Source organism: Podarcis gaigeae, assembly GCF_964106915.1.
Source record: "Podarcis gaigeae genome assembly, chromosome: 18".
Taxonomy (NCBI): domain Eukaryota; kingdom Metazoa; phylum Chordata; class Lepidosauria; order Squamata; family Lacertidae; genus Podarcis; species Podarcis gaigeae.
The window spans coordinates 4,506,908-4,529,435 of NC_139696.1; the positions used below are offsets into that span (position 1 = coordinate 4,506,908).

Below are 22,528 nucleotides of genomic sequence, written 5' to 3' on the forward strand. Positions count from 1 at the left end.
CCCACGGAGGCCAGTTGACTTCAAAGCTGGATGAAACCATCGGAAGTCAAATAAATTTAAGTCCAACCCCTGGTTTTTGCACCTAACTCCTTCCTTCCTTTTCTAAGCAATCAGAAGTCTGTTTTATCTTTATCTACAAAGGGGACACGGGTGGCGCTGTGGGTTAAACCACAGAGGTTAGGACTTGCTGATCAGAAGTTCGGCAGTTTGAATCCCTGAGACGGGTTGAGCTCCCGTTGCTCGTCCCTGCTCCTGCCAACCTAGCAGTTTGAAAGCATGTCAAAGTGCAAGTAGATAAATAGGTACCACTCTGGTGGGAAGGCCATCGGCGTTTCCGTGCGCTGCTCTGGTTCGCCAGAAGCAGCTTAAGTCATGCTGGCCACATGAACCGGAAGCTGTACGCCTGCTCCCTCGGCCAATAAAGCGAGATGAGCGCCGCAACCCCAGAGTCAGTCACAACTGGACCTAATAGTGAGGGATCCCTTTACCTTTTTACAGAGGAACCACCATTTTTCAAGGCAACTCCCATCACAAGCCTGACCAATCAGCAACTCAACAATCAAATAACGTGAATATCTTTATCTGACGGCAACGTTTATTTTTCCTCTTTCATAGCAGTTGTGGTCCACAACATTGAGAGGGCACCAGGTCATTGAGACGGCAAACTCTATGCAAGGGCCCAGGTTGAGCTGTGTCATTTTGAGAGGGGGGCAGAGACGAATCCTGGTTACAGCTCTCCCGGAGGCCGGGAAGAATTAGTCCGCTTTGCCCCCAAATGGCAACAGGATAACCTGCCATTTGGCCTCCTCGTGCTTAAAAAGAGGCAGTGCCGTGCAGTGGTTAGAGCGTCAGAGACCAGGTTTTGAACGTCATGGCGCTCACTGGGTCTCGATCATTTCCCCGAATACAGCCGTACCTTGCTTCTCAAACGTCTTGTGACCCGGACGTTTCGGCTCCCAAAACGCCGCAAACCCGGAAGCAAGCATTCTCGTTCGCGGACTTTTTGCAGAAGGCAAACATCTGACACGGCTTCCTGCCTCCATTCAGAAGCCGCGATTTGGTTTCAGAACGTTTTCAGAAGCCGAATGGACTTCCAGAACGGATTCCGTTTGAGAACCAAGGTACGGCTTTAACATCTTTTAGATAACCAAGCAGAAATATGGTTACAGTGGTACGTTGGGTTACATAGGCTTCAGGTTACAGATGCTTCAGGTTATAGACTCCGCTAACCCAGAAATAGTACCTTGGGTTAAGAACTTTGCTTCAGGACGAGAACAGAAATCGTGCTCTGCCGGCGCGGCAGCAGCGGGAGGCCCCATTAGCTAAAGTGGTGCTTCAGGTTAAGAACAGTTTCAGGTTAAGAACGGACCTCCGGAACGAATCAAGTACTTAACACGAGGTACCACTGTATATGAAACCCCTAAGGTTAAAAAAAAACCTGAATCTTTAAAGTTTCCATAATGAAAAATAATAATATAATAAATTTTATTTATATCCCGCCCTCCCCAGCTGAAGCCGGGCTCAGGGCGGCTAACAACAATAAAATTCTAAAATCGAAAATTCTAAAAAGGTGGGGAACGACCCCTTCTTTTCTTGGGGATGGGGAACGGCTGCAGGAAAAACGAGTTTATTTTTCTGCCAATTTGTCTGGGCAGCTGGAGAGACCAGTAGCAGCAGCCTCCAATTCTGCAGCGCTTGTGTGTGCAAAGAAATAAATAAATCGTAGCCAGGGAGAATTACGTCATAGTGTGTTCTCTGATCTTCCCAAGCGTTGGGTAGGAGAGGGATGTCTGCTGGAGGCCTGTGTTGGCGGAGGGGGGCGGCATGTGGCAGGGGCGGCGTTCGCCCGGCCGCACTGCACAGAGCGACTGGGAGCACTCTAAAACCACTTAGCCAGACGAGCCGGGGATGCTAGCAGTGCCGAAGTATGACCGTTTTTGGAACGACGCCCTGACTCCGTCGGAGAAACCAGCCATGAGCGGCAAGGTCGCCTCGGCCGCCGGCCCTTTGCCGCCCCCCTCGGCCGCCCCCTCGGACCCCCCCTGCCCCCCGCCGCTGGGCGAGGAGCAAGAGGCCGTCACCACCTTCTGCATGCTAATCCCTAAAATGCCCCAGTGGAAATTTTCCAGCCCTTCGGGGTTTCTCAGCCGGAGCCCCTCCGGCAGCAGCAAGGAGATTTCGGCCGCGGGGAGAGAAGTCCGGGGCACCCCGCAGCCCCCCTCGTCGGGCCTGGCCGCCGTCCTCAGTGCCTGCGAGCCCGTCTGCACCACGCCCTGCAGCCTGCAGGTGATGAGCCGGCTGAGGGGGGGCCCCGTTGGCGGTGGGAGGAAGGCCCCACGGGCCGAGGGGGGCCGGCCGGCCGGGGAAGAGTGGAGTCGCAAAGGGAGCTTTATCAGCAAACCGGTCCAAGGCTGGCTGCACCCAGATGAGAGAATCCTGGGCCCGGGGGTCTCCTACATCGTTCGGGTGAGTGGCCGTCAGGCCCCTGCTTCCTTCACAGGGGGGGGGGTCGTTTTGGGGGACAACGTCTGGGGGCAGATTTTTTGGGGGGACTTTTTGCAGGTTGGGCTGTGTCATTTTGGGAGGGGAGAAGAGGCAAATCAAGGTGACAGCCCTCCCCAGGGGCCAGGAAGAGTTAGTCCGCTTTGCCCCCAAATGCCAACAGGATAACCTGCCATTTGGCCTCCTCGTGCTTAAAAAGAGGCAGTGCCGTGCAGTGGTTAGAGTGTCAGAGATCAGGGTCTGAACATCACGGCGCCCGCTGGGTCTCAATCATTTCCCCAAATACAGCCGTACCTTGCTTCTCAAACGTCTTGTGACCCAGACGTTTTGGCTCCCGAACGCCGCAAACCCAGAAGCGAGTGTTCTGGTTCGCAAACTTTTTCCGGAAGCTGAACATCCTACATCGTTCGGGTGAGTGGCTGTCGGCCCCCTGCTTCCTTCGCAAGGGGGGTCGTTTTGGGGACAGCGTCTGGGGGCAGTTGGGGGAGGGGACTTTTTGCAACAGGCACCAAACCTCACGAGCCCACCCACGGCCCGAAATCTGGAAGCGCCGGGAGTACTAATTCGTGCAATTTGGCGCAGTGGGGGCTGTCAACCAGAAGGTTGGATTGAGCCCACCCAGGGGGCATTTCAGGGGGTTGGAGTAGATGACCCTCGGGTCCCTCCCAGCTCAACAACTCTATGATTCTAGGGGGCATGGTGAAAAAAGTAGCGGACCTCAGGGGACTCCCTGCCGATCAGATACCCGGTCTGACATACTGGTTGCAGTTGCTCTGTGGAGTGAAGAGTTCACTCTGCACGTGCTCAGAGGCCATCCCCGATAGTAGTTTCCTGCCCCGATGGGTCTTTTGTGTGCTGTGGAGCATTTTGAGAGCGCCCCGGCATGGTTTCAGTCGGGGTAAGGCTTTCAGAACGAATCAAGCCCGAGCCCCAGGACCTCTTGCTCATAAGCTAGCGGACGGCAATCACTAGTTTGACTTTTTTTTGGGCCCAGCAGCAAATGTACCCATTGCACAGACCGGAATGAAGTACCAGGGAACGGGTACAGACGAACTCTCTTGCTCTTAGTCGCCGTTTTGAATTAATCGGATGGGGGTTGAGGTTTGTGTGTTGGTGGAGGGGAGACAAAAAGACAGAGTAGGTTTTGTGGTTTATATTTTGGTCCCCTCCACTCAGTGCAGGATCGAAGGGTGTAAAGAGGATCTGACCTCTAAGCGACTTACATGTAATAGCAACTTGAACTCACAGCGGCCTGTTTGTTGATGCCCTCAAAGGCTGGAAGGAGTTCAAAAAAGAGTCGCCTCCCCACTTCGGCAGCACCAGTGATTTGGGGCTGTCCTTTAAATATATAAACATAAGAACAAGCATAGGCGTTAAATGATAATTAGGACTGGTGTGGCACCTTGCGAGATGCAAGTTCGAATCCCCGCTCAGCAATGGAGCTGATTGGGTGAGCTGCAACCTCGCAGCATGACCTACCTCACAGGGTTGTTGTGAGTGGATGGGAGAATTTTTATTATTATTATTATTATTATTATTATTATTATTATTATTATTATTATTATTATTATTATATTGGCATGAACTCCGTGGAGCTAGAGAACACTTTCTTTATTTCAATTAGAAGATGGGCATCACTTACTTGAAGCGCTCCCTCTTTTTTTTAACCCAGCGCTTCAGCCAGGAAAGAAAACCTCCGAAAGCTGCTTGCAGATATCAGGGAAAGGGCAATCTCTGCCCTACAGCGTAAAACTGGAAAGACACGTCACAAAAGGAAAAGAGGGAGGAGGAGGGAGGAGGAGGAACCCTTTCGTTAACCCCTTGTTCTTAATTCGTTTAAGGGGCCATTTATTTTGACAGGCAAATTGCAGCAGCAAAGCCTTTTTTTGTGGGGAGGGGAGGGAATCTTCCCTGCCTGAAAAATGATTATAAATCAGTCCTTGTTAAGCTGGGTTTCTCGAGAAACATCCATTGTTCTGAACCTCTGCTGGCTGAGAAGTCAGAAACGAATGGCATATGGAAATAAATGAGGGCAGAACAGTTCTGAGGGTCACAGGCCGGCTGTTGGTGTACATGGGATGTGATCCCCCGGTGTGTTCAGATGGCTTTACTCTCGAGTAAGGATGGAGGGACGCAGGTGGTGCTGTGGGTTAAACCACAGAGCCTAGGACTTGCCGATCAGAAGGTTGGCGGTTCGAATGCCCACAACGGGGTGAGCTCCCGTTGCTCGGTCCCTGCTCCTGCCAACCTAGCAGTTCGAAAGCACGTCAAAGTGCAAGTAGATAAATAGGTAGCACTCCGGCGGGAAGGTAAACAGCATTTATGTGCGCTGCTCTGGTTCGCCAGAAGTGGCTTAGTCATGCTGGCCACATGACCCGGAAGCTGTACGCCAGCTCCCTCGGCCAGTAAAGCGAGATGAGTGCCGCAACCCCAGAGTCGGCCACGACTGGACCTAATGGTCAGGGGTCCCTTTACCTTTAAGGATGGAGGAGAGAGTCAAATCAGTAAAACTGTATGAGACAGCTAGGTATGTTTAACCAGGAGAAGACTGAGAGGTGATTGTGAGAGCCATCTTCAAATATCTGAAGGGCTATTCCAGGGGTCAGCAAACTTTTTCAGCAGGAGGCTGGTCCACTGTCCCCCAGAACTTGTGGGGGGGCGGATTATATTTTGAAAAAAGAAGAATGAATTCCTATGCCCCACAAATAACCCAGAGATGCATTTTAAATAAAAGGACACATTCTACTCATGTAAAAACATGCTGATTCCCGGACCATCCTCGGGCCAGATTGAGAAGTCGATTGGGGCGGATCCGGCCCCTGGGCCTTAGTTTGCCTACCCACGGGCTATTCCATGGAAGGTGGAGCAAGCTTGTTTTCTCCTGCTCTGGAGGGTAGGACTCGAACCCATGGCTTACAAGAAAGGCGAGTCCAGCTAAACATTAGGAAGAACTTTCTGAGGACAAGAGCTGTTTGACAGTGGAACAAGACTCCATCGGAAGGTGGTGGAAGTTTTTAAGCAGAGGTTGGATGGCCATCTGTCAGGGATTCTTCAGCTGTGATTTGGGGGTTGGACTAGATGATCGCTGGGGGTCCCTTTCAACTCAAAATTCAATGATTCTATGCTCCCGTCAAACCCTCACTTTCCTGAACACCATGCGAACCCACCCACAGCTATCATTCAAAATTCGCACTTCTACGAATTTTGCGACGCAAGCCTCATTAATGAAAAAATTGCATTTGTTTGGGCAAAGTGGGCATCTTTTCATACTCGTGAAAGCAACATCATAATATGCATTATATAAAAGGGGGGAGGACTGATTTGCGAAAAGGCATGCGTATAATATAAAAATGTGTTCGTTGGAAGAAATTCGCACTGAAATGCTGAAGAATTTTCATGAGGGCTCCCCCCCCGCCAGTCGAGAAATAAACCGCAAATTGCCGCAAAGTTTGAACAACTGAAAATAAGAATGCAAAAATGAGAAGCAGGGAAGGCCCAAAGGGAAGGCTCCTTCCATTCCTATTCTCAAATTATATTTCCTGGTTTCAGATTAGGGAGATGGTGGGTTGTTATTCTTTTAGAATAGTCTCTTAAGGCAAATAGACTTTTTTTGTGGGGGCTGGGGGAGGTCCCAAGGGAAGTAAATTAGAGGAAAGCGGAACGAGGTGTGTAAAGCTAAATTTTTCTCAGAGTAAACTCATTGGAATTGATGGGCCTAAGTTAGTCATGCCCGTTAAGGTCAATGGGTTTTGTCAGTAGCAGAATTTAGCTGCAGACAAGGAAGGATGCAACAGAATTCTGATTCCACCCATGGTTTGAGGAGAACCTACCTGATGGATGCTTCTCATGTGGAAATTCGTCTGAAATTTGCAGATTTCCAAATTTTGCAATGCCCTTCTCCAGTCAAGGAGTGTATGTGTGTGTGTGTGTGTGTGTGTGAGAGAGAGAGAGAGAGAGAGAGAGAGAGGTATAGAAATCTATACAATTTACTAGCATCCCAAAAGGGACGCGGGTGGCGTTGTGGGTTAAACCACAGAGCCTAGGACTTGCCGATCAGAAGGTCGGCAGTTCAAATCCCCACGACGGGGTGAGCTCCCGTTGCTCAGTCCCTGCACCTGCCAACCTAGCAGTTTGAAAGCACATCAAGTACAAGTAGATAAATAGGTACCGCTCCAGCGGGAAGATAAACGGCGTTTCCGTGCGCTGCTCTGGTTCTCCAGAAGCGGCTTAGTCCTGCTGGCCACATGACCCGGAAACTGTACGCCGGCTCCCTCGGCCAGTAAAGCGAGATGAGCGCCGCAACCCCAGAGTTGGCCACAACTGGACCTAACAGTCAGGGGTCCCCTTACCTTTTACCTTAGCATCCCAAACCGTCTTTCTTTCTATCTCTTGATTTAAATTTAATTCAAAACAGTCCCCCAGGGCTTTCCCCCCTGCTTTTCGTAAAGCATTTTGATTATCTAAAAGCCCTTCATTTAATCTCCATCTAAACGGAGTGTGTTTCCCCCCGTCCTCTTAATTCAAGTATTACTGAATTACGATCTGAAAGTAGAAGATTCGGGAGAGACAGAAGGAAGCCCTTCTTCACACAGTGTGCAGTTCACCTGTGGAACTCCCTCATACAGGAGCCAGCAATGGCCGCCAGCCATGGATGACTTTAAAAGGGGATGGATACAGTTATAGTTATAGCCAAAGCAGCTGTGCTTCGGAATGGCACCTGTCAAAGCCACAGGAGCCGAGCACGTTGGTCTTGGATTCGAATCCTGATTTCTGCTTTCCCTGGTCGGCCACTGTGAGACCAGGATACTGGGCAGCTTGATCCAGAAGGTCCTCCTTGTGCTCTTAAGGGACCCTAAGGGCCACTTAATGCAACCACCTGCAGTGCGAGAGTCGCAGAAGTCAGAGTTGACCACTCCACCTTAGCTGATGTCCCCTCTCTGCTTTTTCAGTACATGGGATGCATTGAGATCCTACGGTCGATGAGGTCCCTAGATTTCAACACCCGGACGCAAGTGACCAAGTAAGTGTCATCAAACCCCGATGAGATCAGGACAGGGTGGGCTGGGGGGCAGTTAGAGATGACAGGGTATAGGGTGGTATATTGTTTAGTCGTTTAGTCATGTCCGACTCTTCGTGACCCCCTGGACCAGAGCACGCCAGGCACTCCTGTCTTCCACTGCCTCCTGCAGTTTGGTCAAACTCATGCTGGTAGCTTCGAGAACACTGTCCCACCATCTCGTCCTCTGTCGTCCGCTTCTCCTTGTGCCCTCTATCTTTCCCAACATCAGGGTCTTTCCAGGGAGTCTTCTCTTCTCATGCAGTGGCCAAAGTCTTGGAGCCTCAGCTTCAGGATCTGTCCTTCCAGTGAGCACTCAGGGCTGATTTCCTTCAGAATGGAGAGGTTTGATCTTCTTGCAGTCCATGGGACTCTCAAGAGTCTCCTCCAGCACCAGAATTCAAAAGCATCCATTCTTTGGCCATCAGCCTTATTTATAGTCCAGCTCTTGCTTCCGTACATCACTACTGGGAAAACCAGAGCTTTAACTATACGGAGCTTTGTCGGCAAGGTGATGTCGGCAAGGGTGGTATATGCATTCAGTTAATACTAATACTACTACTAATAATACTATTAAATTGCTCCATGGAGGGAGGAGAGAATGGGGTGTGTGTCTCAGAACCCTTAACAAACAGCAGCTCCCAGGATTTGGGAGTGGGGACATGGCTATTTAACATGGTGTAGTGGCGCTGTGGTCTAAACCACTGAGCCTCTTGGGCTTGCTGATCAGAAGGTCGGCGGTTTGAATCCCCGCGACGGGGTGAGCTCCCATTGTTCGGTCCCTGCTGCTGCCAACCTAGCAGTTCAAAGCATGTCAAAGTGCAAGTAGATAAATAGGTACCGCTCCGGCGGGAAGGTGAACAGCGTTTCCATGCGCTACTGTGGTTTCGCCAGAAGCAGCTTAGTCTCACTGGCCACATGACCAGGAAAAACTGTCTGCGGACAAACGCCGGCTCCCTCGAACAGTAAAGAGAGATGAGTGCCGCAACCCCAGAGTCGTCCGCAACTGGACTTAACTGCCAGGGGTCCTTTACCTTTACCTTTTTAGTGGTGCTTTCAATATTTGGTGTGGTTGCAGAGGGTTAAAGCGGGAAAAGGTAAAGGTAAAGGGACTCCTGACCATTGGTCCAGTCGTGACCGACTCTGGGGTTGGGGTGCTCATCTCGCTTCATTGGCAGAGGGAGCCGGCGTACAGCTTCCAGGTCAGGTGGCCAGCAGGACTAAGCCACTTCTGACGAACCAGAGCAGCGCACGGAAACGCTGTTTACCTTCCCGCTGGAGCGGTACCAATTTATCTACTTGCACTTTGACGTGCCTTCGAACTGCTAGGTTGGCAGGAGCAGGGACCGAGCAATGGGAGCTCACCCCGTTGCGGGGATTCGAACCGCCAACCTTCTGATAGGCAAGTCCTAGGCTCTGTGGTTTAACCCACAGCACCACCCGCCTCCCTAAAGCGGGATGGTTCTGTTTTAAACCTCCAGTGCGGAAGGGAAGCCTGAGATGGGTCTTTGCCATAGCTGTCAACTTTTCCCTTTTCTTGTGAGGAATCCTATTTGGAATAATGGAATTCCCCTTTAAAAAAGGGAAACGTTGACAGCTATGGTCTTTGCCTTGATGTAGCAGCTGGGATCCTCCAAAGACGCTCATGTCAGGGAGGAGGATGCGCTGGGGAGAGCTTGATGCACCAGCCCTACAGGAAGGAGGAGGGAGGAGGAACCACGGCGAGGGGGTAGCCCCCTTCTCTTGCCCGTGCAAAGTGCGGATCGATGGTGGGTAACTGGAGAAGGACGGCGTCTCTGCAGTGGGGCAGGAGGGTCATGCATTATTGAAGAGACGCTGCCCCTTTCCCACCTGCTGACCCCAATGACTTTGGAGTCTGAATGTGCAGACAGCAAGTTGGCTTGGAAATGGATTGCTCCGATAGGGATTCCTGCGCTTGTCGGGTAATCTGGGAGATGCCACACTGCCGGGAGGTTTTCCTCTGTAGGATTTTTTCTCTCCCTCCCCAAACCTCTGCTCCAACACATACACACGGTGTCTGCCTCTCTCGTTGCCAATTGCCTTAATTTTGTTGTTGTTTAGTTGTGTCCGCCTCTTCGTGACCGCCTGCACCAGAGCACGCCAGGCACTCCTGTCTTCCACTGCCTCCCACAGTTTGGTCAAACTCATGCTGGCAGCTTCGAGAACACTGTCCCACCATCTCGTCCTCTGTCGTCCGCTTCTCCTTGTGCCCTCCATCTTTCCCAGCATCAGGGTCTTTTCCAGGGAGTCTTCTCTTCTCATGAGGTGGCCAAAGTCTTGGAGCCTCAGCTTCACGATCTGTCCTTCCAGTGAGCACTCAGGGCTGATTTCCTTCAGAATGGAGAGGTTGGATCTTCTTGCAGTCCATGGGACTCTGAAGAGTCTCCTCCAGCACCAGAATTCAAAAGCATCCATTCTCCGGCGATCAGCCTTCTTGATGGTCCAGCTCTCACTTCCATACATCACTACTGGGAAAACCAGAGCTTTAACTATACGGACCTCTGTTGGCAAGGTGATGTCTCTGCTTTTTAGGATGCCTTCATTTGGCTGTCCCCAATTAACAGCCAGCTTGGTGGGATCATGAATTTAATCACCCTCTTTCATGAACCCTCTACGTCGCTGGACTCCCTGTGACAGGGAGTTCCACAGTTTAGCTCTGTGCTGTCTAGAGAAGGCCTCCCTTTAACTGCCCTGCATCTTCCCTGCTGAAAATGTTCAACACAATATAAATATGTTGGAAAAACTTACCACTTCAATGGATGCCCACAAGCTTAGAGAGGGGCCTAACACTGAGCCATTTATTATCTGATCTATGTACAGTGGTACCTCGGGCTACATACGCTTCAGGTTACATACGCTTCAGGTTACAGACTCCGCTAACCCAGAAATAGTGCTTCAGGTTAAGAACTTTGCTTCAGGATGAGGACAGAAATAGTGCTCTGGCGGCACAGCAACAGCAGGAGGCCCCATTAGCTAAAGTGGTGCTTCAGGTTAAGAACAGTTTCAGGTGAAGAACGGACCTCCGGAATGAATTAAGTACTTAACCCGAGGTACCACTGTATTCTAGAATTGTTTCTTCTTTTTCCAGGGAAGCCATCAACAGACTGTACGAAGCTGTCCCGGGAGTCAAAGGAACCTGGAAGAAGAAGGTAGGTTTGATAGCCGCCCCACCCTCTATGAGATTATAGCATAAAACAGTTATTTTGGACTGGACCACAGCTCAGTGGCAGAACATCTGATTTGCATGTAGAAGGACCCAGGCTCAGTCCCCGATGGAATTTCTGGGTAGGGCTGGGAAAGACTCCTGTGTGTAATAATAATCATAATAATAATAGTAATAATATAATATTTCTACCCCACACATCTGGCCAGGTTTCCCCAGCCACTCTGGGCGGCTCCCAACAGAACATTAAAATCACGATAAAACATCAAACATTAAAAACTTCCCGAAACAGGGCTGCCTTCAGGTGTCTTCTTAAAGTCAGGTAGTTGTTTATTTCCTTGACATCTGATGGGAGGGTGTTCCATAGGGCGGGCGCCACCACCGAGAAGGCCCTCTGCCTAGTTCCTTGTAATCTCACTTCTTGAAATGAGGGAACCACCAGAAGGCCCTCGGAGCTGGACCTCAGTGTTCGGGCTGGACGATGGGGTTAGAGACGCTCCTTCAGGGATACTGGGCCATTTAGGGCTTTCAAGGTCAGCACCAACACTTTGAATTGTGCTCGGAAACGTACTGGGAGCCAATGTAGGTCTTTGAAGACCAGTGTTATGTGGTCTCGGCAGCCACTCCCAGTCCCCAGTCTAGCTGCCGCATTCTGGATTAGTTCTAGTTTCCGGGTCACCTTCAAAGGCAGCTCCACGTAGAGCGCATGGCAGTAGTCCAAGCGGGAGATAACCAGAGCATGCACCACTCTGGCCAGACAGTCCACGGGCAGGGAGGGTCTCATCCTGGGTACCAGATGGAGCTGGTAGACAGCTGCCCTGGACACAGAACTGACCTGCGCCTCCATGGACAGCTGTGATGGAGAAATAGCCATAAAGGATTGAGGGTTTTCACAAGTTGTTTGGCATGACCCCCTCTCTCTTCCCTCTCTCCTCCCAGGCACCTAACAAAGCTCTCTTCTCAATTCTCGGCAAAAGCAACCTCCGTTTCGCTGGCATTAGTATAGCGGTCAACATCTCCATCGACGGGCTGAATCTTATGATCCCTACAACCCGACAGGTAAGCCCTGAATACCCCTCAATATTCCAATATTCCCAGTTGAGGGCCCTTGTCTCGGCTGGTGCTGAGAGGTGTCCACCACCCAGGCATGATCCTTGCCAATCAGGGCTCAGATAGTGATGTCACTGTGGGCAAATGAAGCCAAAAGTCCACTTCCTGGACCAGCCACAGGGTGTTCCTAGAAAATCAGGGATCTTGCAGTGATTGGGTGATGTCACTGAGGGTCAACGAAGCCAAGTTAGAGTGAGGGCAACGCTTCCTGGGGTAGTCATATGTGTGGTCCTAGGCAATCAGGGATCACAAGTTGAACGGATGATGTCACAGAAGGCTGGTCACATGATTGGTCTAGTTCAGAGAGGGCCAGATCTGATGACATGTGTGTGGCAATCACAGACAGGGCCCCCGGACCCTGTGCCACCACTGCGATGGCTTTTTCCGCTGCCACCACCCCGTATCTCACGAGTCCAGTCAGTTGTTAACATAAACAAATAATCAAGTTTATTTTTAAATGCAGGAACAAGCTTATTATGGTTTCAGTTAATTTTTCTCTTGTCAGTTTCTTATTCTTAGTTCCTAACAACTCCAAACTGATTATTCCAACTACCGTATTTTTTGCTCTATAAGACGCACCAGACCCCGAGACGCACCTAGTTTTTGGAGGAGGAAAACAAGAAAAAAAATATTCTGAATCTCAGAAGCCAGAACAGCAAGAGGGATCGCTGCACAGCGAAAGCAGTGATCCCTCTTGCTGTTCTGGCTTCTGGGATAGCTGTGCAGCCTGCATTCGCTCCATAAGACGCACACGCATTTCCCCTTACTTTTTAGGAGGGAAAAAGTGAGTCTTATAGAACAAAAAATACGGTATCTATCTGACTCCACCTAAGAATTCCTCTCACTCTCTCACAATACAACTCTACCAACCCACACCTAAACCTCTCTCTTCCTTCTTCAACTCCCAAACCTCAACTTCAACTGACTTTCAAAATCTCCCACTCTAACTTTTATTCCCCCCCTTGCATTCTCACTGGCCAATCACATCACACCTATTTTAACCCTTTCCTTATGTCCCATCCTAGGAGGCAAACGCGCCACAATGTGTGAGGGCCAACCAAAGTTGTTGACCTTTTTTGAGGATTTGACCCCAAGAAATAAGCTGCCACAAGTCCCCAAAATGGACTTTGGACATGCCTGATCTAGTCAATCAAGGATAATGTGTTGAAGTAATGATGTCACCACGGGCTGATTGTCAGAAACACTTCCATTTCATTGCCGTTTTTTGGGGGGGAAACACCTTTTGACAAGGACTACCGTATTTTTTGCTCTATAAGACGCACCAGACCACAAGACGCACCTAGTTTTTGGAGGAGGAAAACAAGAAAAAAAAATTCTGAATCCCAGAATCCAGAACAGCAAGAGGGATCGCTGCGCAGCGAAAGCAGCAATCCCTCCTGCTGTTCTGGCTTCTGGGATAGCTGCGCAGCCTGCACTCGCTCCATAAGACGCACACACATTTCCCCTTACTTTTCAGGAGGAAAAAAGTGAGTCTTATAGAGCAGTGTTCCCCAACCTTGGGCCTCCAGCTGTTTTTGGACTACAACTCCCATCATCCCTAGCTAGCAAGACCAGTGGTCAGGGATGATGGGAATTGTAGTTCAAAAACAGCTGGAGGCCCAAGGTTGGGAAACACTGTTATAGAGCAAAAAATACGGTAACTTGTCTGTGAAAATAAGGCCACCCCTGTTTTTTTGAACCCCAAATTAAGAAAGCAACATTTTAAACATCAAACAGAACAACCTTGGTATTTTCTTAAATATTCAAAGCACTGCCTTTTTTGGGAAGGGTGGGGTGTCAGCCCAAATTCACAGGAAGAGGAGATAATCTGATGGCAACCCCCATCAGGGACTCTGTCTGCCCGTGAACCAGGAACCTCAGGCCCGGCTGGGACTGGGGGAAGAAATTCAACTTGGTTTGCATTTAAAGCCAAATCTATCGAATCCATTCTTTCCGAAAGAATACAAGAACCAGTCGTCCCTCGAAATCCGTACTGGTTTGAATTTTGCAGTTAAGTTCTCCGACCAAGCAAAAATGCATCAATTAGGGGAAAGGGTGCATAAGAATGAAAATCGCATAGAAAGTTTGTGCTATATTAGGGGAAAGCACTTGCAAAAATGTGAAGAGTCGTCATAGGGGGAAAAAAATACGTCCATTGGGGGAAATCCTCACCAAAGCGCTTGTGAACTTTCAAGGTGTTTTTAAAGTGTATATAATTAGCAAATGACTGCTAATAATAATAATAATTTATTATTTATACTCCGCAAATCTGGCTGAGTTTCCCCAGCCACTCTGGGCGGCTCCCAATCAAGTATTAAAAACAATACAGCGTTAAATATTAAAAACTTCCCTGAACAGGGCTGCCTTCAGATGTCTTTTAAAGATAAGATAGCTGCTTATTTCCTTCACATCTGAAGGGAGGGCGTTCCACAGGGCGGGCGCCACTACCAAGAAGGCCCTCTGTCTGGTTCCCTGTAACCTTATTTCTCGCAATGAGGGAACCACCAGAAGGCCCTCGGAGCTGGACCTCAGTGTCCGGGCTGAACGATGGGGGTGGAGACGCTCCTTCAGGGATACTGGGCCGTTTAGGGCTTTCAAGGTCAGCACCAACACTTTGAATTGTACTTGGAAACGTACTGGGAGCCAATGTAGATCTCTCAGAACCGGTGTTATGTGGTCTTGGCGGCCACTCCCAGTCACCAGTCTGGCAGCTGCATTCTGAATTAATTGCAGTTTCCGTGTCACTTTCAAAGGTAGCCCCACGTAGAGCGCGTTGCAGTAGTCCAAGCGGGAGATAACCAGAGCATGCACCACTCTGGCCAGACAGTCTGTGGGCAGGGAGGGTCTCATCCTGCATACCAGGTGGAGCTGGTAGACAGCCGCCCTGGACACAGAATTGACCTGCGCCTCCATGGACAGCTGTGAGTCCAGAATGACTCCCAGGCTGTGCACCTGGTCCTTCAGGGGCACAGTTACCCCATTCAGGATCAGGGAGTCCCCCACACCTGCCCGCCCCCTGTCCCCCTAAAACAGTACTTCAGTCTTGTCAGGATTCAACCTCAGTCTGTGGAGAACTGAAGTTTAAGATTGGGAAAGATGAGAGAATGGGCAGTCCAACGGGCAACTCCTTCCATCCTACCCAAGGGAGCTGCCCAGGATTGGAGGAACACAGGTTATTAAGCCCCGCCCTCCAGGTGTAGCTCAGCTCCTGGATTGGCCGGGTCTCGTGTGAGCTGGGGCTGATGGGAGTTGTAGACTGAGTCATTGGAGGGCAACGGCTTGGCCTGTGTTGGCTCCTGACCATGGCACCAAAGCTGGCCCAAGCAAGGTTGTGGAGGGTGGGAATTCAATTTCGTTTGCATTTATGGAATTGCCACTTTCCAGAAGAACATGGCCGTCCTTAGATACAGTGGTACCTCTAGTTACGGACGTAATTCGTTCCGGAGGTCCATTCTTAACCTGAAACTGTTCTTAACCAGAGGCATGCTGTCGCTAATGGGACCTCTTTCCGCCGTTGTGCTGCCGGCACATGATTTCCGTTCTCATCCTGGGGCAAAGTTCTCAACTCGAGGGAACTCTTCTAGGTTAGCTGAGTTTGTAACCTGAAGTGCGTGCCAATGGTTCAGGGATTATGGGAGTTGTAGTCCGGCGTCCTCTTCCAAGTTTGAAGAACGCAGACCTATAGAAACACCTCTGTTCAGAGGCACGGGTGCCAAAATGCTGGTGGAGTTCCACGAGGGCTTTAAGAAATATATATAAATCTCAGACTGAAGTGGAGAGCTGAATTGGAGACTGGGGAAATGAGGAACCAAATGTGTCAGGGAACTGCCATCGGCTCAGGGGTGAGAGGGGAAAAGCCGGATGAATTACAGAGAGCTCCCAAAGATCGTGGGAAGCCGCTCCTCCTCGGCGGAGGTGAGTAACCACGCCTCCAGTGGAGAGGAGCTTCAGGGCTCGGAGGAGGCGAGGTGGTGCCAGGACACCTGGCCTGGGCAAAGCGGGGAGGAGAGAGGTCCTCCGTTACCCACGCTCTCCTTGCGCAGTAAGCTTCCGCGCCGAGAGGGGAGGCACAGACTGGGCGTCAAAAAACTACTCTGCTGGGGAAGGTTTAAGGACCACCCACTCACGGATTCTGCCAGTGAATGAGCCAGCCACGGGAGAGTGGCGCTCTGCACAGAGAAAGTTTATTTTGGCATCAAAAGCAAGGTTTCACAGCCGAGCACGGGGGCATTTGCCTGCTTGCTCTTGAGCAACCCCTTGGTACCCTAACAGCAATCTGTGAGTCGGTGGTCCTTAAACCTTCCCCAGCAGAGTAGTTTTGTGACGCCCAGTCTGTGCCTCCCCTCTCGGCATGGAAGCCTACTGTGCAGGGAGGGCGTGGGCAACAGAGGACCTCTCTCCTCCCCACTTTGCCCAGGCCAGGTGTCCTGGCACCGCCTCGCCCCCTCCGAGCCCTGAAGCTCCTCTCCACTGGACACGTGGTTACTCTCCTCGGCTGAGGAGGTGCTGCTTCCCACGATCTTTGGGGGGTTCTCTATAATCCAGCCGGCTTTTCCCCTCTCCCCCCTGAGCCCATGGCAGTTCCCTGACAAAATGGAGCATGTCCACTTGTTCCGCGTGCCATCACATCAGAGAGGGCAGGCTATCTCTGTGGCGTTGGCCGCCGTTGCAGTGGCGCTCCCTGAGAAGACCTCGCCAATCCTTTAAGGGGGTATCACGCCACCCCAAGGTTGTCCTGTCCCCATTCCGTGCCGAAAGAGGACTGGGCGACCCCAATGTTTGCGAGGAAGGCATTGCCCCTGAGAGACTCGAGTGCGGATTGATCGGCTCAGTCCCTCCCTCTCTCTCCAATTGCTCTATCGACCCAGTCGCTGAGCGATGGCTAAGTCATTCCCATGACCTTCTCTGTCCTCCGTGTCTGTCAAGCTCTTCTCAACGCCTCTCCCTCCCTCCCTCCGACCTCTGCCTGTCTCTTTCCATCGCAGATCATCGCGAACCACCACATGCAATCCATCTCCTTCGCTTCGGGGGGTGATACGGTAAGGTGGGGGTTCAAAAGCTTTGTGTGTGTGTGTGTGTCAAACCGTGGGAGCAGTCGGGGAAGAGGCACAGGCCCTCACATCTGGGGCGGACGAAACGCAGGACGACTGTAGCCGCATCACGCTTTTCCAAAGCAAAACTACCCCGAAAGGACTGTAGGAATGGGCATGCATGCAAAATAATAATAATAATAATAATAATAATAATAATAATAATAATAATAATAATAATATATTTATACCCAGCCCATCTGGCTGGGCTTCCCCAGCCACTCTGGGCAGCTTCCAGAAAAATATTAAAATACTGTAATACATCAAACATTAAAAGCTTCCCTAAACAGGGCTGCCTTCAGATGTCTTCTAAAAGTCTGGTAGTTGTTGTTCTCTTTGACATCTGGTGGGAGGGCGTTCCACAGGGAGGGCGCCACCACCGAGAAGGCCCTCTGCCTGGTTCCCTGTAACCTCGCTTCTTGTAGGGAGGGAACCGCCAGAAGGCCCTTGGAGCTGGACCTCAGTGTCCGGGCAGAATGATGGGGGTGGATACGCTCCTTCAGGTATACAGGACCGAGGCCGTTTAGGGCTTGAAAGGTCAACACCAACACTTTGAATTGTGCTCAGAAACGTACTGGGAGCCAATGTAGGTCTTTCAAGATCGGTGTTATATGGTCTCAGTGGACGCTCCCAGTCACCAGTCTGGCTGCCGCGTTCTGGATTAGTTGTAGTTTCCGGGTCACCTTCATGATTGCATAGACTCTCGAGGAGGCATAGGCAAACTCGGCCCTTCAGATGTTTTGGGACTACAACTCCCATCATCCCTGACCTCTGGTCCTGTTAGCTAGGGATAATGGGAGTTGTAGTCCCAAAACATTTGGAGGGCTGAGTTTGCCTTTGCCGGGCATAGGCTCTCGAGGATGAGCGTCTGACCTGCTCCCCTTTCCCAATTAACTTCCGTCGCCACGGATAAAAGGAAGAAAAAGAAGTGGCTCGAGAGGAGAGGGGCATGAATGAAATCAACCCCTGGGTCTTAGGCCCAGCCCTGAAATCTCAGCGTCTGGGATGTTCCAGGCCTGGCAACCCTGAACAGGAACAATAGGCCCCCAAGGGGAGGCGTAGCTGAAGGAGGAAAGGGAGATCCTTCTCTGTCCAGGCAGAGGAAGGTCTTCGCTGGTGTTACATACTGACTTGAATATATACTCGGAGTCGAGAGCGGATTCCATGCTCTTTATTCAGCTCAGAGTGGTGAGGAGGAATGGATGTTCCCCCAGAATGTCTGCTTTATATACATTATTTACGCAATGGGCCCCACGTGATTGGCTAATTCCGGGATTCTCCTGTAGGCCAATCAGGTTGCGGATTCATTTCTACCAGGAGCTGGATTGGGTGGTACCTGTGGACCAATCAGACTGCTGCATTCTGGGTCCTATTGTTCTAGGGCCAATCAGACTGCTGCATTTTGGATCCTATTGTGCTAGGGCCAATCAGACTGCTGCATTCTGAATCCTATTGTTCTAGGGCCAATCAGACTGCTGTATTCTGGATCCTATTGTGCTAGGACCAATCAGACTGCTGCATTCTGAATCCTATTGTTCTAGGGCCAACCAGACTGCTGTATTCTGGATCCTATTGTGCTAGGACCAATCAGACTGCTGCATTCTCAATCCTATTGTTCTAGGGCCAATCAGCCTGCTGCATTCTGAATCCTATTCAACTCAGTACATAACAGCTGGCCTTCGGAAAAGATCAGGGTGCAACAACGTTTGCTATTAGCCTCTTCATCCCCACTATTCAGTGTGAACATTGCATTATTCATTCGTTAAAACAACATTCATTTCATTACCCGTTCATTCATGTGAATGTTGTTTTCCTCGTTTTCCAGAGGTTTCTCCTCTCTCCTTTGGTTGCTACGGCTTGCGGCAGAGGCCCCGAAACCAGTTTCGGTGGCTTGCCACCCCTGGTGTTGGCCGCCATTTTGTTTTCCCAGAATCCCCCGGGGACTCTGTCATCCCAGGACAACTTCGATGTGGGAGGGGAGAGAGGAATGGGAGAAGCAGTCGCCCCACCTCTAACGGCAGGTCCTATTAGTGACCGGCATTTTTTCCTACTCCTGGGACGCCCCAGAAGGAAGGCAATGGATTGGCCCTCCCCAACATTAGTCTTCCTCCTAGTGAAAGGTAAAGGTGAAGGACCCCTGGACAGTTAAGTCCAGTCAAAGGCGACAATGGGGTTGCGGTGCTCAACTTGCTTCCAGGCCAAGCGTTTGTCTGCAGACAGCTTCCTGGGTCGTGTGGCCAGCAGGACTAAGCTGCTTCTGGCGCATGATGGAAACCAGAGCAGCGCACGGAAATGCCGTTTACCTTCCTGCCGCAGTGGTACCTATTTATCTACTTGCACTGACATGCTTTCGAACGGCTAGGTTGGCAGGAGTTGGGACAGAGCAACGGGAGCTCACCCCGTCATTGCGTGGATTCGAACCGCCGACCTTCTGACTGGCAAGCCCAAGAGGCTCAGTGGTTTAGACCACAGCACCACTTTCCTCAGAGTATACCTGTTGAAACTGGTGGAAGTCTTCTGCTGCCTAGAGATGCAATTGGGGGACTGGACTTGGGAAGTGCAATAGTAGTAGTAGTAGTAGTAAATAATAATAATAATAATAATAATAATAATAATAATAATAATAATTTATTTATACCCCACCCGTCTGCCTGGGTTTCCCCAGCCACTCTAGGCGGCTTTCAACAGAATATAAAAATACAGTGGTACCTCGGGTTAAGTACTTAATTCGTTCCAGAGGTCCGTTCTTAACCTGAAACTGTTCTTAACCTGAAGCACCACTTTAGCTAATGGGGCCTCCTGCTGCTGCTGCACTGCCGGAGCACAATTTCTGTTCTCATCCTGAAGCAAAGTTCTTAACCTTAAGCACTATTTCTGGCTGAGCAGAGTCTTTAACCTGAAGCATATGTAACCTGAAGCGTATGTAAGCCGAGGTACCACTGTACAATAATCTATTAAACATTAAAAGCTTCCCTAAACAGGGCTGCCTTCAGATGTCTTCTCAAAGTCTGGTAGTTGTTTTTCTCTTTGACATCCGATGGGAGGGCATTCCACAGGGCGGGCGCCACCACCGAGAAGGCCCTCTGTCTGGTTCCCTGTAACCTCACTTCTCGCAATGAGGGAACCGCCAGAAGGCCCTTGGCGCTGGACCTCAGTGTCCGGGCAGAACGATGGGGGTGGAGACGCTCCTTCAGGGATACTGGACCGAGGCCACTGAGCGGCCGCACCTTTCTTGACAAACCCAACCTGGTGCCCTCTAGCTGTCTTGGCCTATGACTCCCACCAGCCCCCATTTATCATTAGGCCTCTCTGGTTGCCGTGCTTAACGACCCTCCAGAGGCCCGATCACTTATTCTCGCGGGCGTTTGGCCAAACCTCATCTGTTCCAGGAGGCTTTTAGCTAATTGCTCTTTCGCTTTCCCTCCTCTGAGTGCTCCACCGTGATCAATGTTTTCGGATAGTTGACCTTTGGTCGTTTTATAGCTGGTGGGCGAAATCCGGGGTGTAGAATGAGCAAGCACCCCTTTGTTCAACAGGGCTTCTTTCTCGCCTCCAGCGTACCACGAACCCCTCAAATCCATCTCAGATGTCTGGAGCAGATTAGCGAGTTTAGACGCAGGAGCTGGAGCCCTGAAACCGGAGGTTCTGTTGTTGCTGGTGGAAGCGCCTAGTGAGAGGCAGTGTGGTGGAGTGGTTAGAGCAGGAGTCAGCAAACTTTTTCAGCAGGGGGCCAGTCCACTGTCCCTCAGACCTTGTGGGGGACCGGACTATATGTTTTTTTTGGGGGGGGCACATTCTACTCGGGGGCACATTCTACTCGTGTAAAAACACGCTGATTCCTGGACCATCCGTAGGCCAGATTGAGAAGGCAATTGGGCCAGATCTGGCCCCTGGGCCTTAGTTTGCCTACCCATGGGTTAGAGCAATGGACTAGGACCTGAGAGGCCAGGACAAATCCTGTCTTGGTCCTGAAGATCACTGGAGGACCTTGCGGGCCAGTCACTGCCTCTCAGCCTAACCTCTACCTCACAGGCTTGTTGAAGATGAAATTTATTACAGTCAGAGACCAGCTTGTGAAACACAAATGGATCTACAATCCCAACAGCAAAACAAACATTTAAAACAATATACAACAATGGGTTTTAAGTTTTAAAATGCCATAGGCATAGTAAAGGTAAAGGGACCCCTGACCTTTAGGTCCAGTCGTGACCGACTCTGGGGTTGTGGCGCTCATCTCGCTTTACTGGCCGAGGGAGCCGGCGTACAGCTTCCGGGTCATTTGGCCAGCAGGACTAAGCCGCTTCTGGCGAACCAGAGCAGCGCACAGAAATGCCGTTTACCTTCCCGCCGGAGCAGTACCTCTTTATCTACTTGCACTTGATGTGCTTTTGAACTGCTAGGTTGGCAGGAGCAGGGACCGAGCAACGGGAGCTCTCCCCATCGCAGGGATTCGAACCGCCGACCTTCTGATCGGCAAGTCCTAGGATCTGTGGTTTAACCCACAGCACCCCCCGCGTCCCCAAGAGCACAAAAACTTTAAGATAGACAACCTTAGAGAAATGACTCAGAGTCGCCCGTAGATCTGAGTTTGGGAATTTTCCTAACAAACTACCGTAGATTGAATTGGGGGGTGGTCTGCACCTACAGATCTGTGCGCAGAATCTGGCCACAATCCGGGTTGTCTTGTGTTCTTTGCCTAACAGGAGAAGATCAAATTTTTGCTTTACCGGGAGGTCAGCAAGCCTCACCAGCAAGGGGTCAATGGTTTCTCTACACTCCTCATCGTAAAAGGGACATCTAAAAAATATATGTTCGGGGCTTCTTATATCCCTCAACGGACAGGCTCAAATTCTCTGGTACCTCACAGGGTTGTTGCTGAGACTGAATGAGGAGAGGATAATCATCTTCTTGCCCCCACTGATCTATTTGCAGAGAAAAAGGAGGGAATCCATCTAATCTTTTTGCTCAAGGACGCAAACATTTGTGGGAAGGGGTGGGTTTTTGGTCTGTTTTTCCCCGTTCTTGTTTTTATTATGTATTTTGTGTTTACATTTTGTATTTTCCTGTTGAGAACCGCACCGTGACCTTTCAATGAAGGGTGGCGTGCAGATTTAATAAGTAAAAATGATAAACCAAAATAATAAAATAATGAACATAACAGGATCTCGCCCTGTTATGTTTCCATGAATTGTACGGTGTTCTTAGCCCGAAATCCACTTCCAGTAAACCCGTGGAAAAAATGGTGAGCTATAGGTTTTAAATGATAGTGTACAGAAAAGCAGAATGATTGTAATAGCAGTGCATAATAACTATGATCCTGAAAGATCATAATATGCAGGTTCAGTTCCAGCTGAATATGGTACTATCGCTCCAGTAGCAATGGGGTTTTCCATTTGGTTTATTGACTAAGGGGTGGGTGGGAAATGCTTCAGAAATCTCCTGCGTGCTTCAGACAGGAGGTCACTTTGCTTGGTCACTCTGATATGACCTTAGCTCCCTTTGGCCAGGAGCGAAAGGAGAGCCTCTTATTGGTTCATTCCCCAAAGCTTTGGATTTGCTACTGCGGAATACTTGAGACTGACCCAG

At 50.3% G+C, this 22,528-nt stretch overlaps 1 protein-coding gene across 2 annotated transcripts in view; it reads left to right on the plus strand.

Moving 5' to 3' along the window:
* Positions 1 to 1,842: 1,842 nt before the first annotated feature.
* The window catches only part of SHC2 (SHC adaptor protein 2), a 43,457-nt gene continuing 22,771 nt past the window's right edge, over positions 1,843 to 22,528 (plus strand). For both annotated transcript variants that reach the window (XM_083720416.1, XM_083720415.1), the window contains exons 1-5: positions 1,843 to 2,466; positions 7,452 to 7,522; positions 10,668 to 10,728; positions 11,682 to 11,801; positions 16,838 to 16,891. In XM_083720416.1, coding sequence (XP_083576542.1) covers positions 1,909 to 2,466; positions 7,452 to 7,522; positions 10,668 to 10,728; positions 11,682 to 11,801; positions 16,838 to 16,891 — 864 coding nt within the window. In that variant the 5' untranslated portion in view covers positions 1,843 to 1,908. The remainder of the gene's footprint in view (positions 2,467 to 7,451; positions 7,523 to 10,667; positions 10,729 to 11,681; positions 11,802 to 16,837; positions 16,892 to 22,528) is intronic.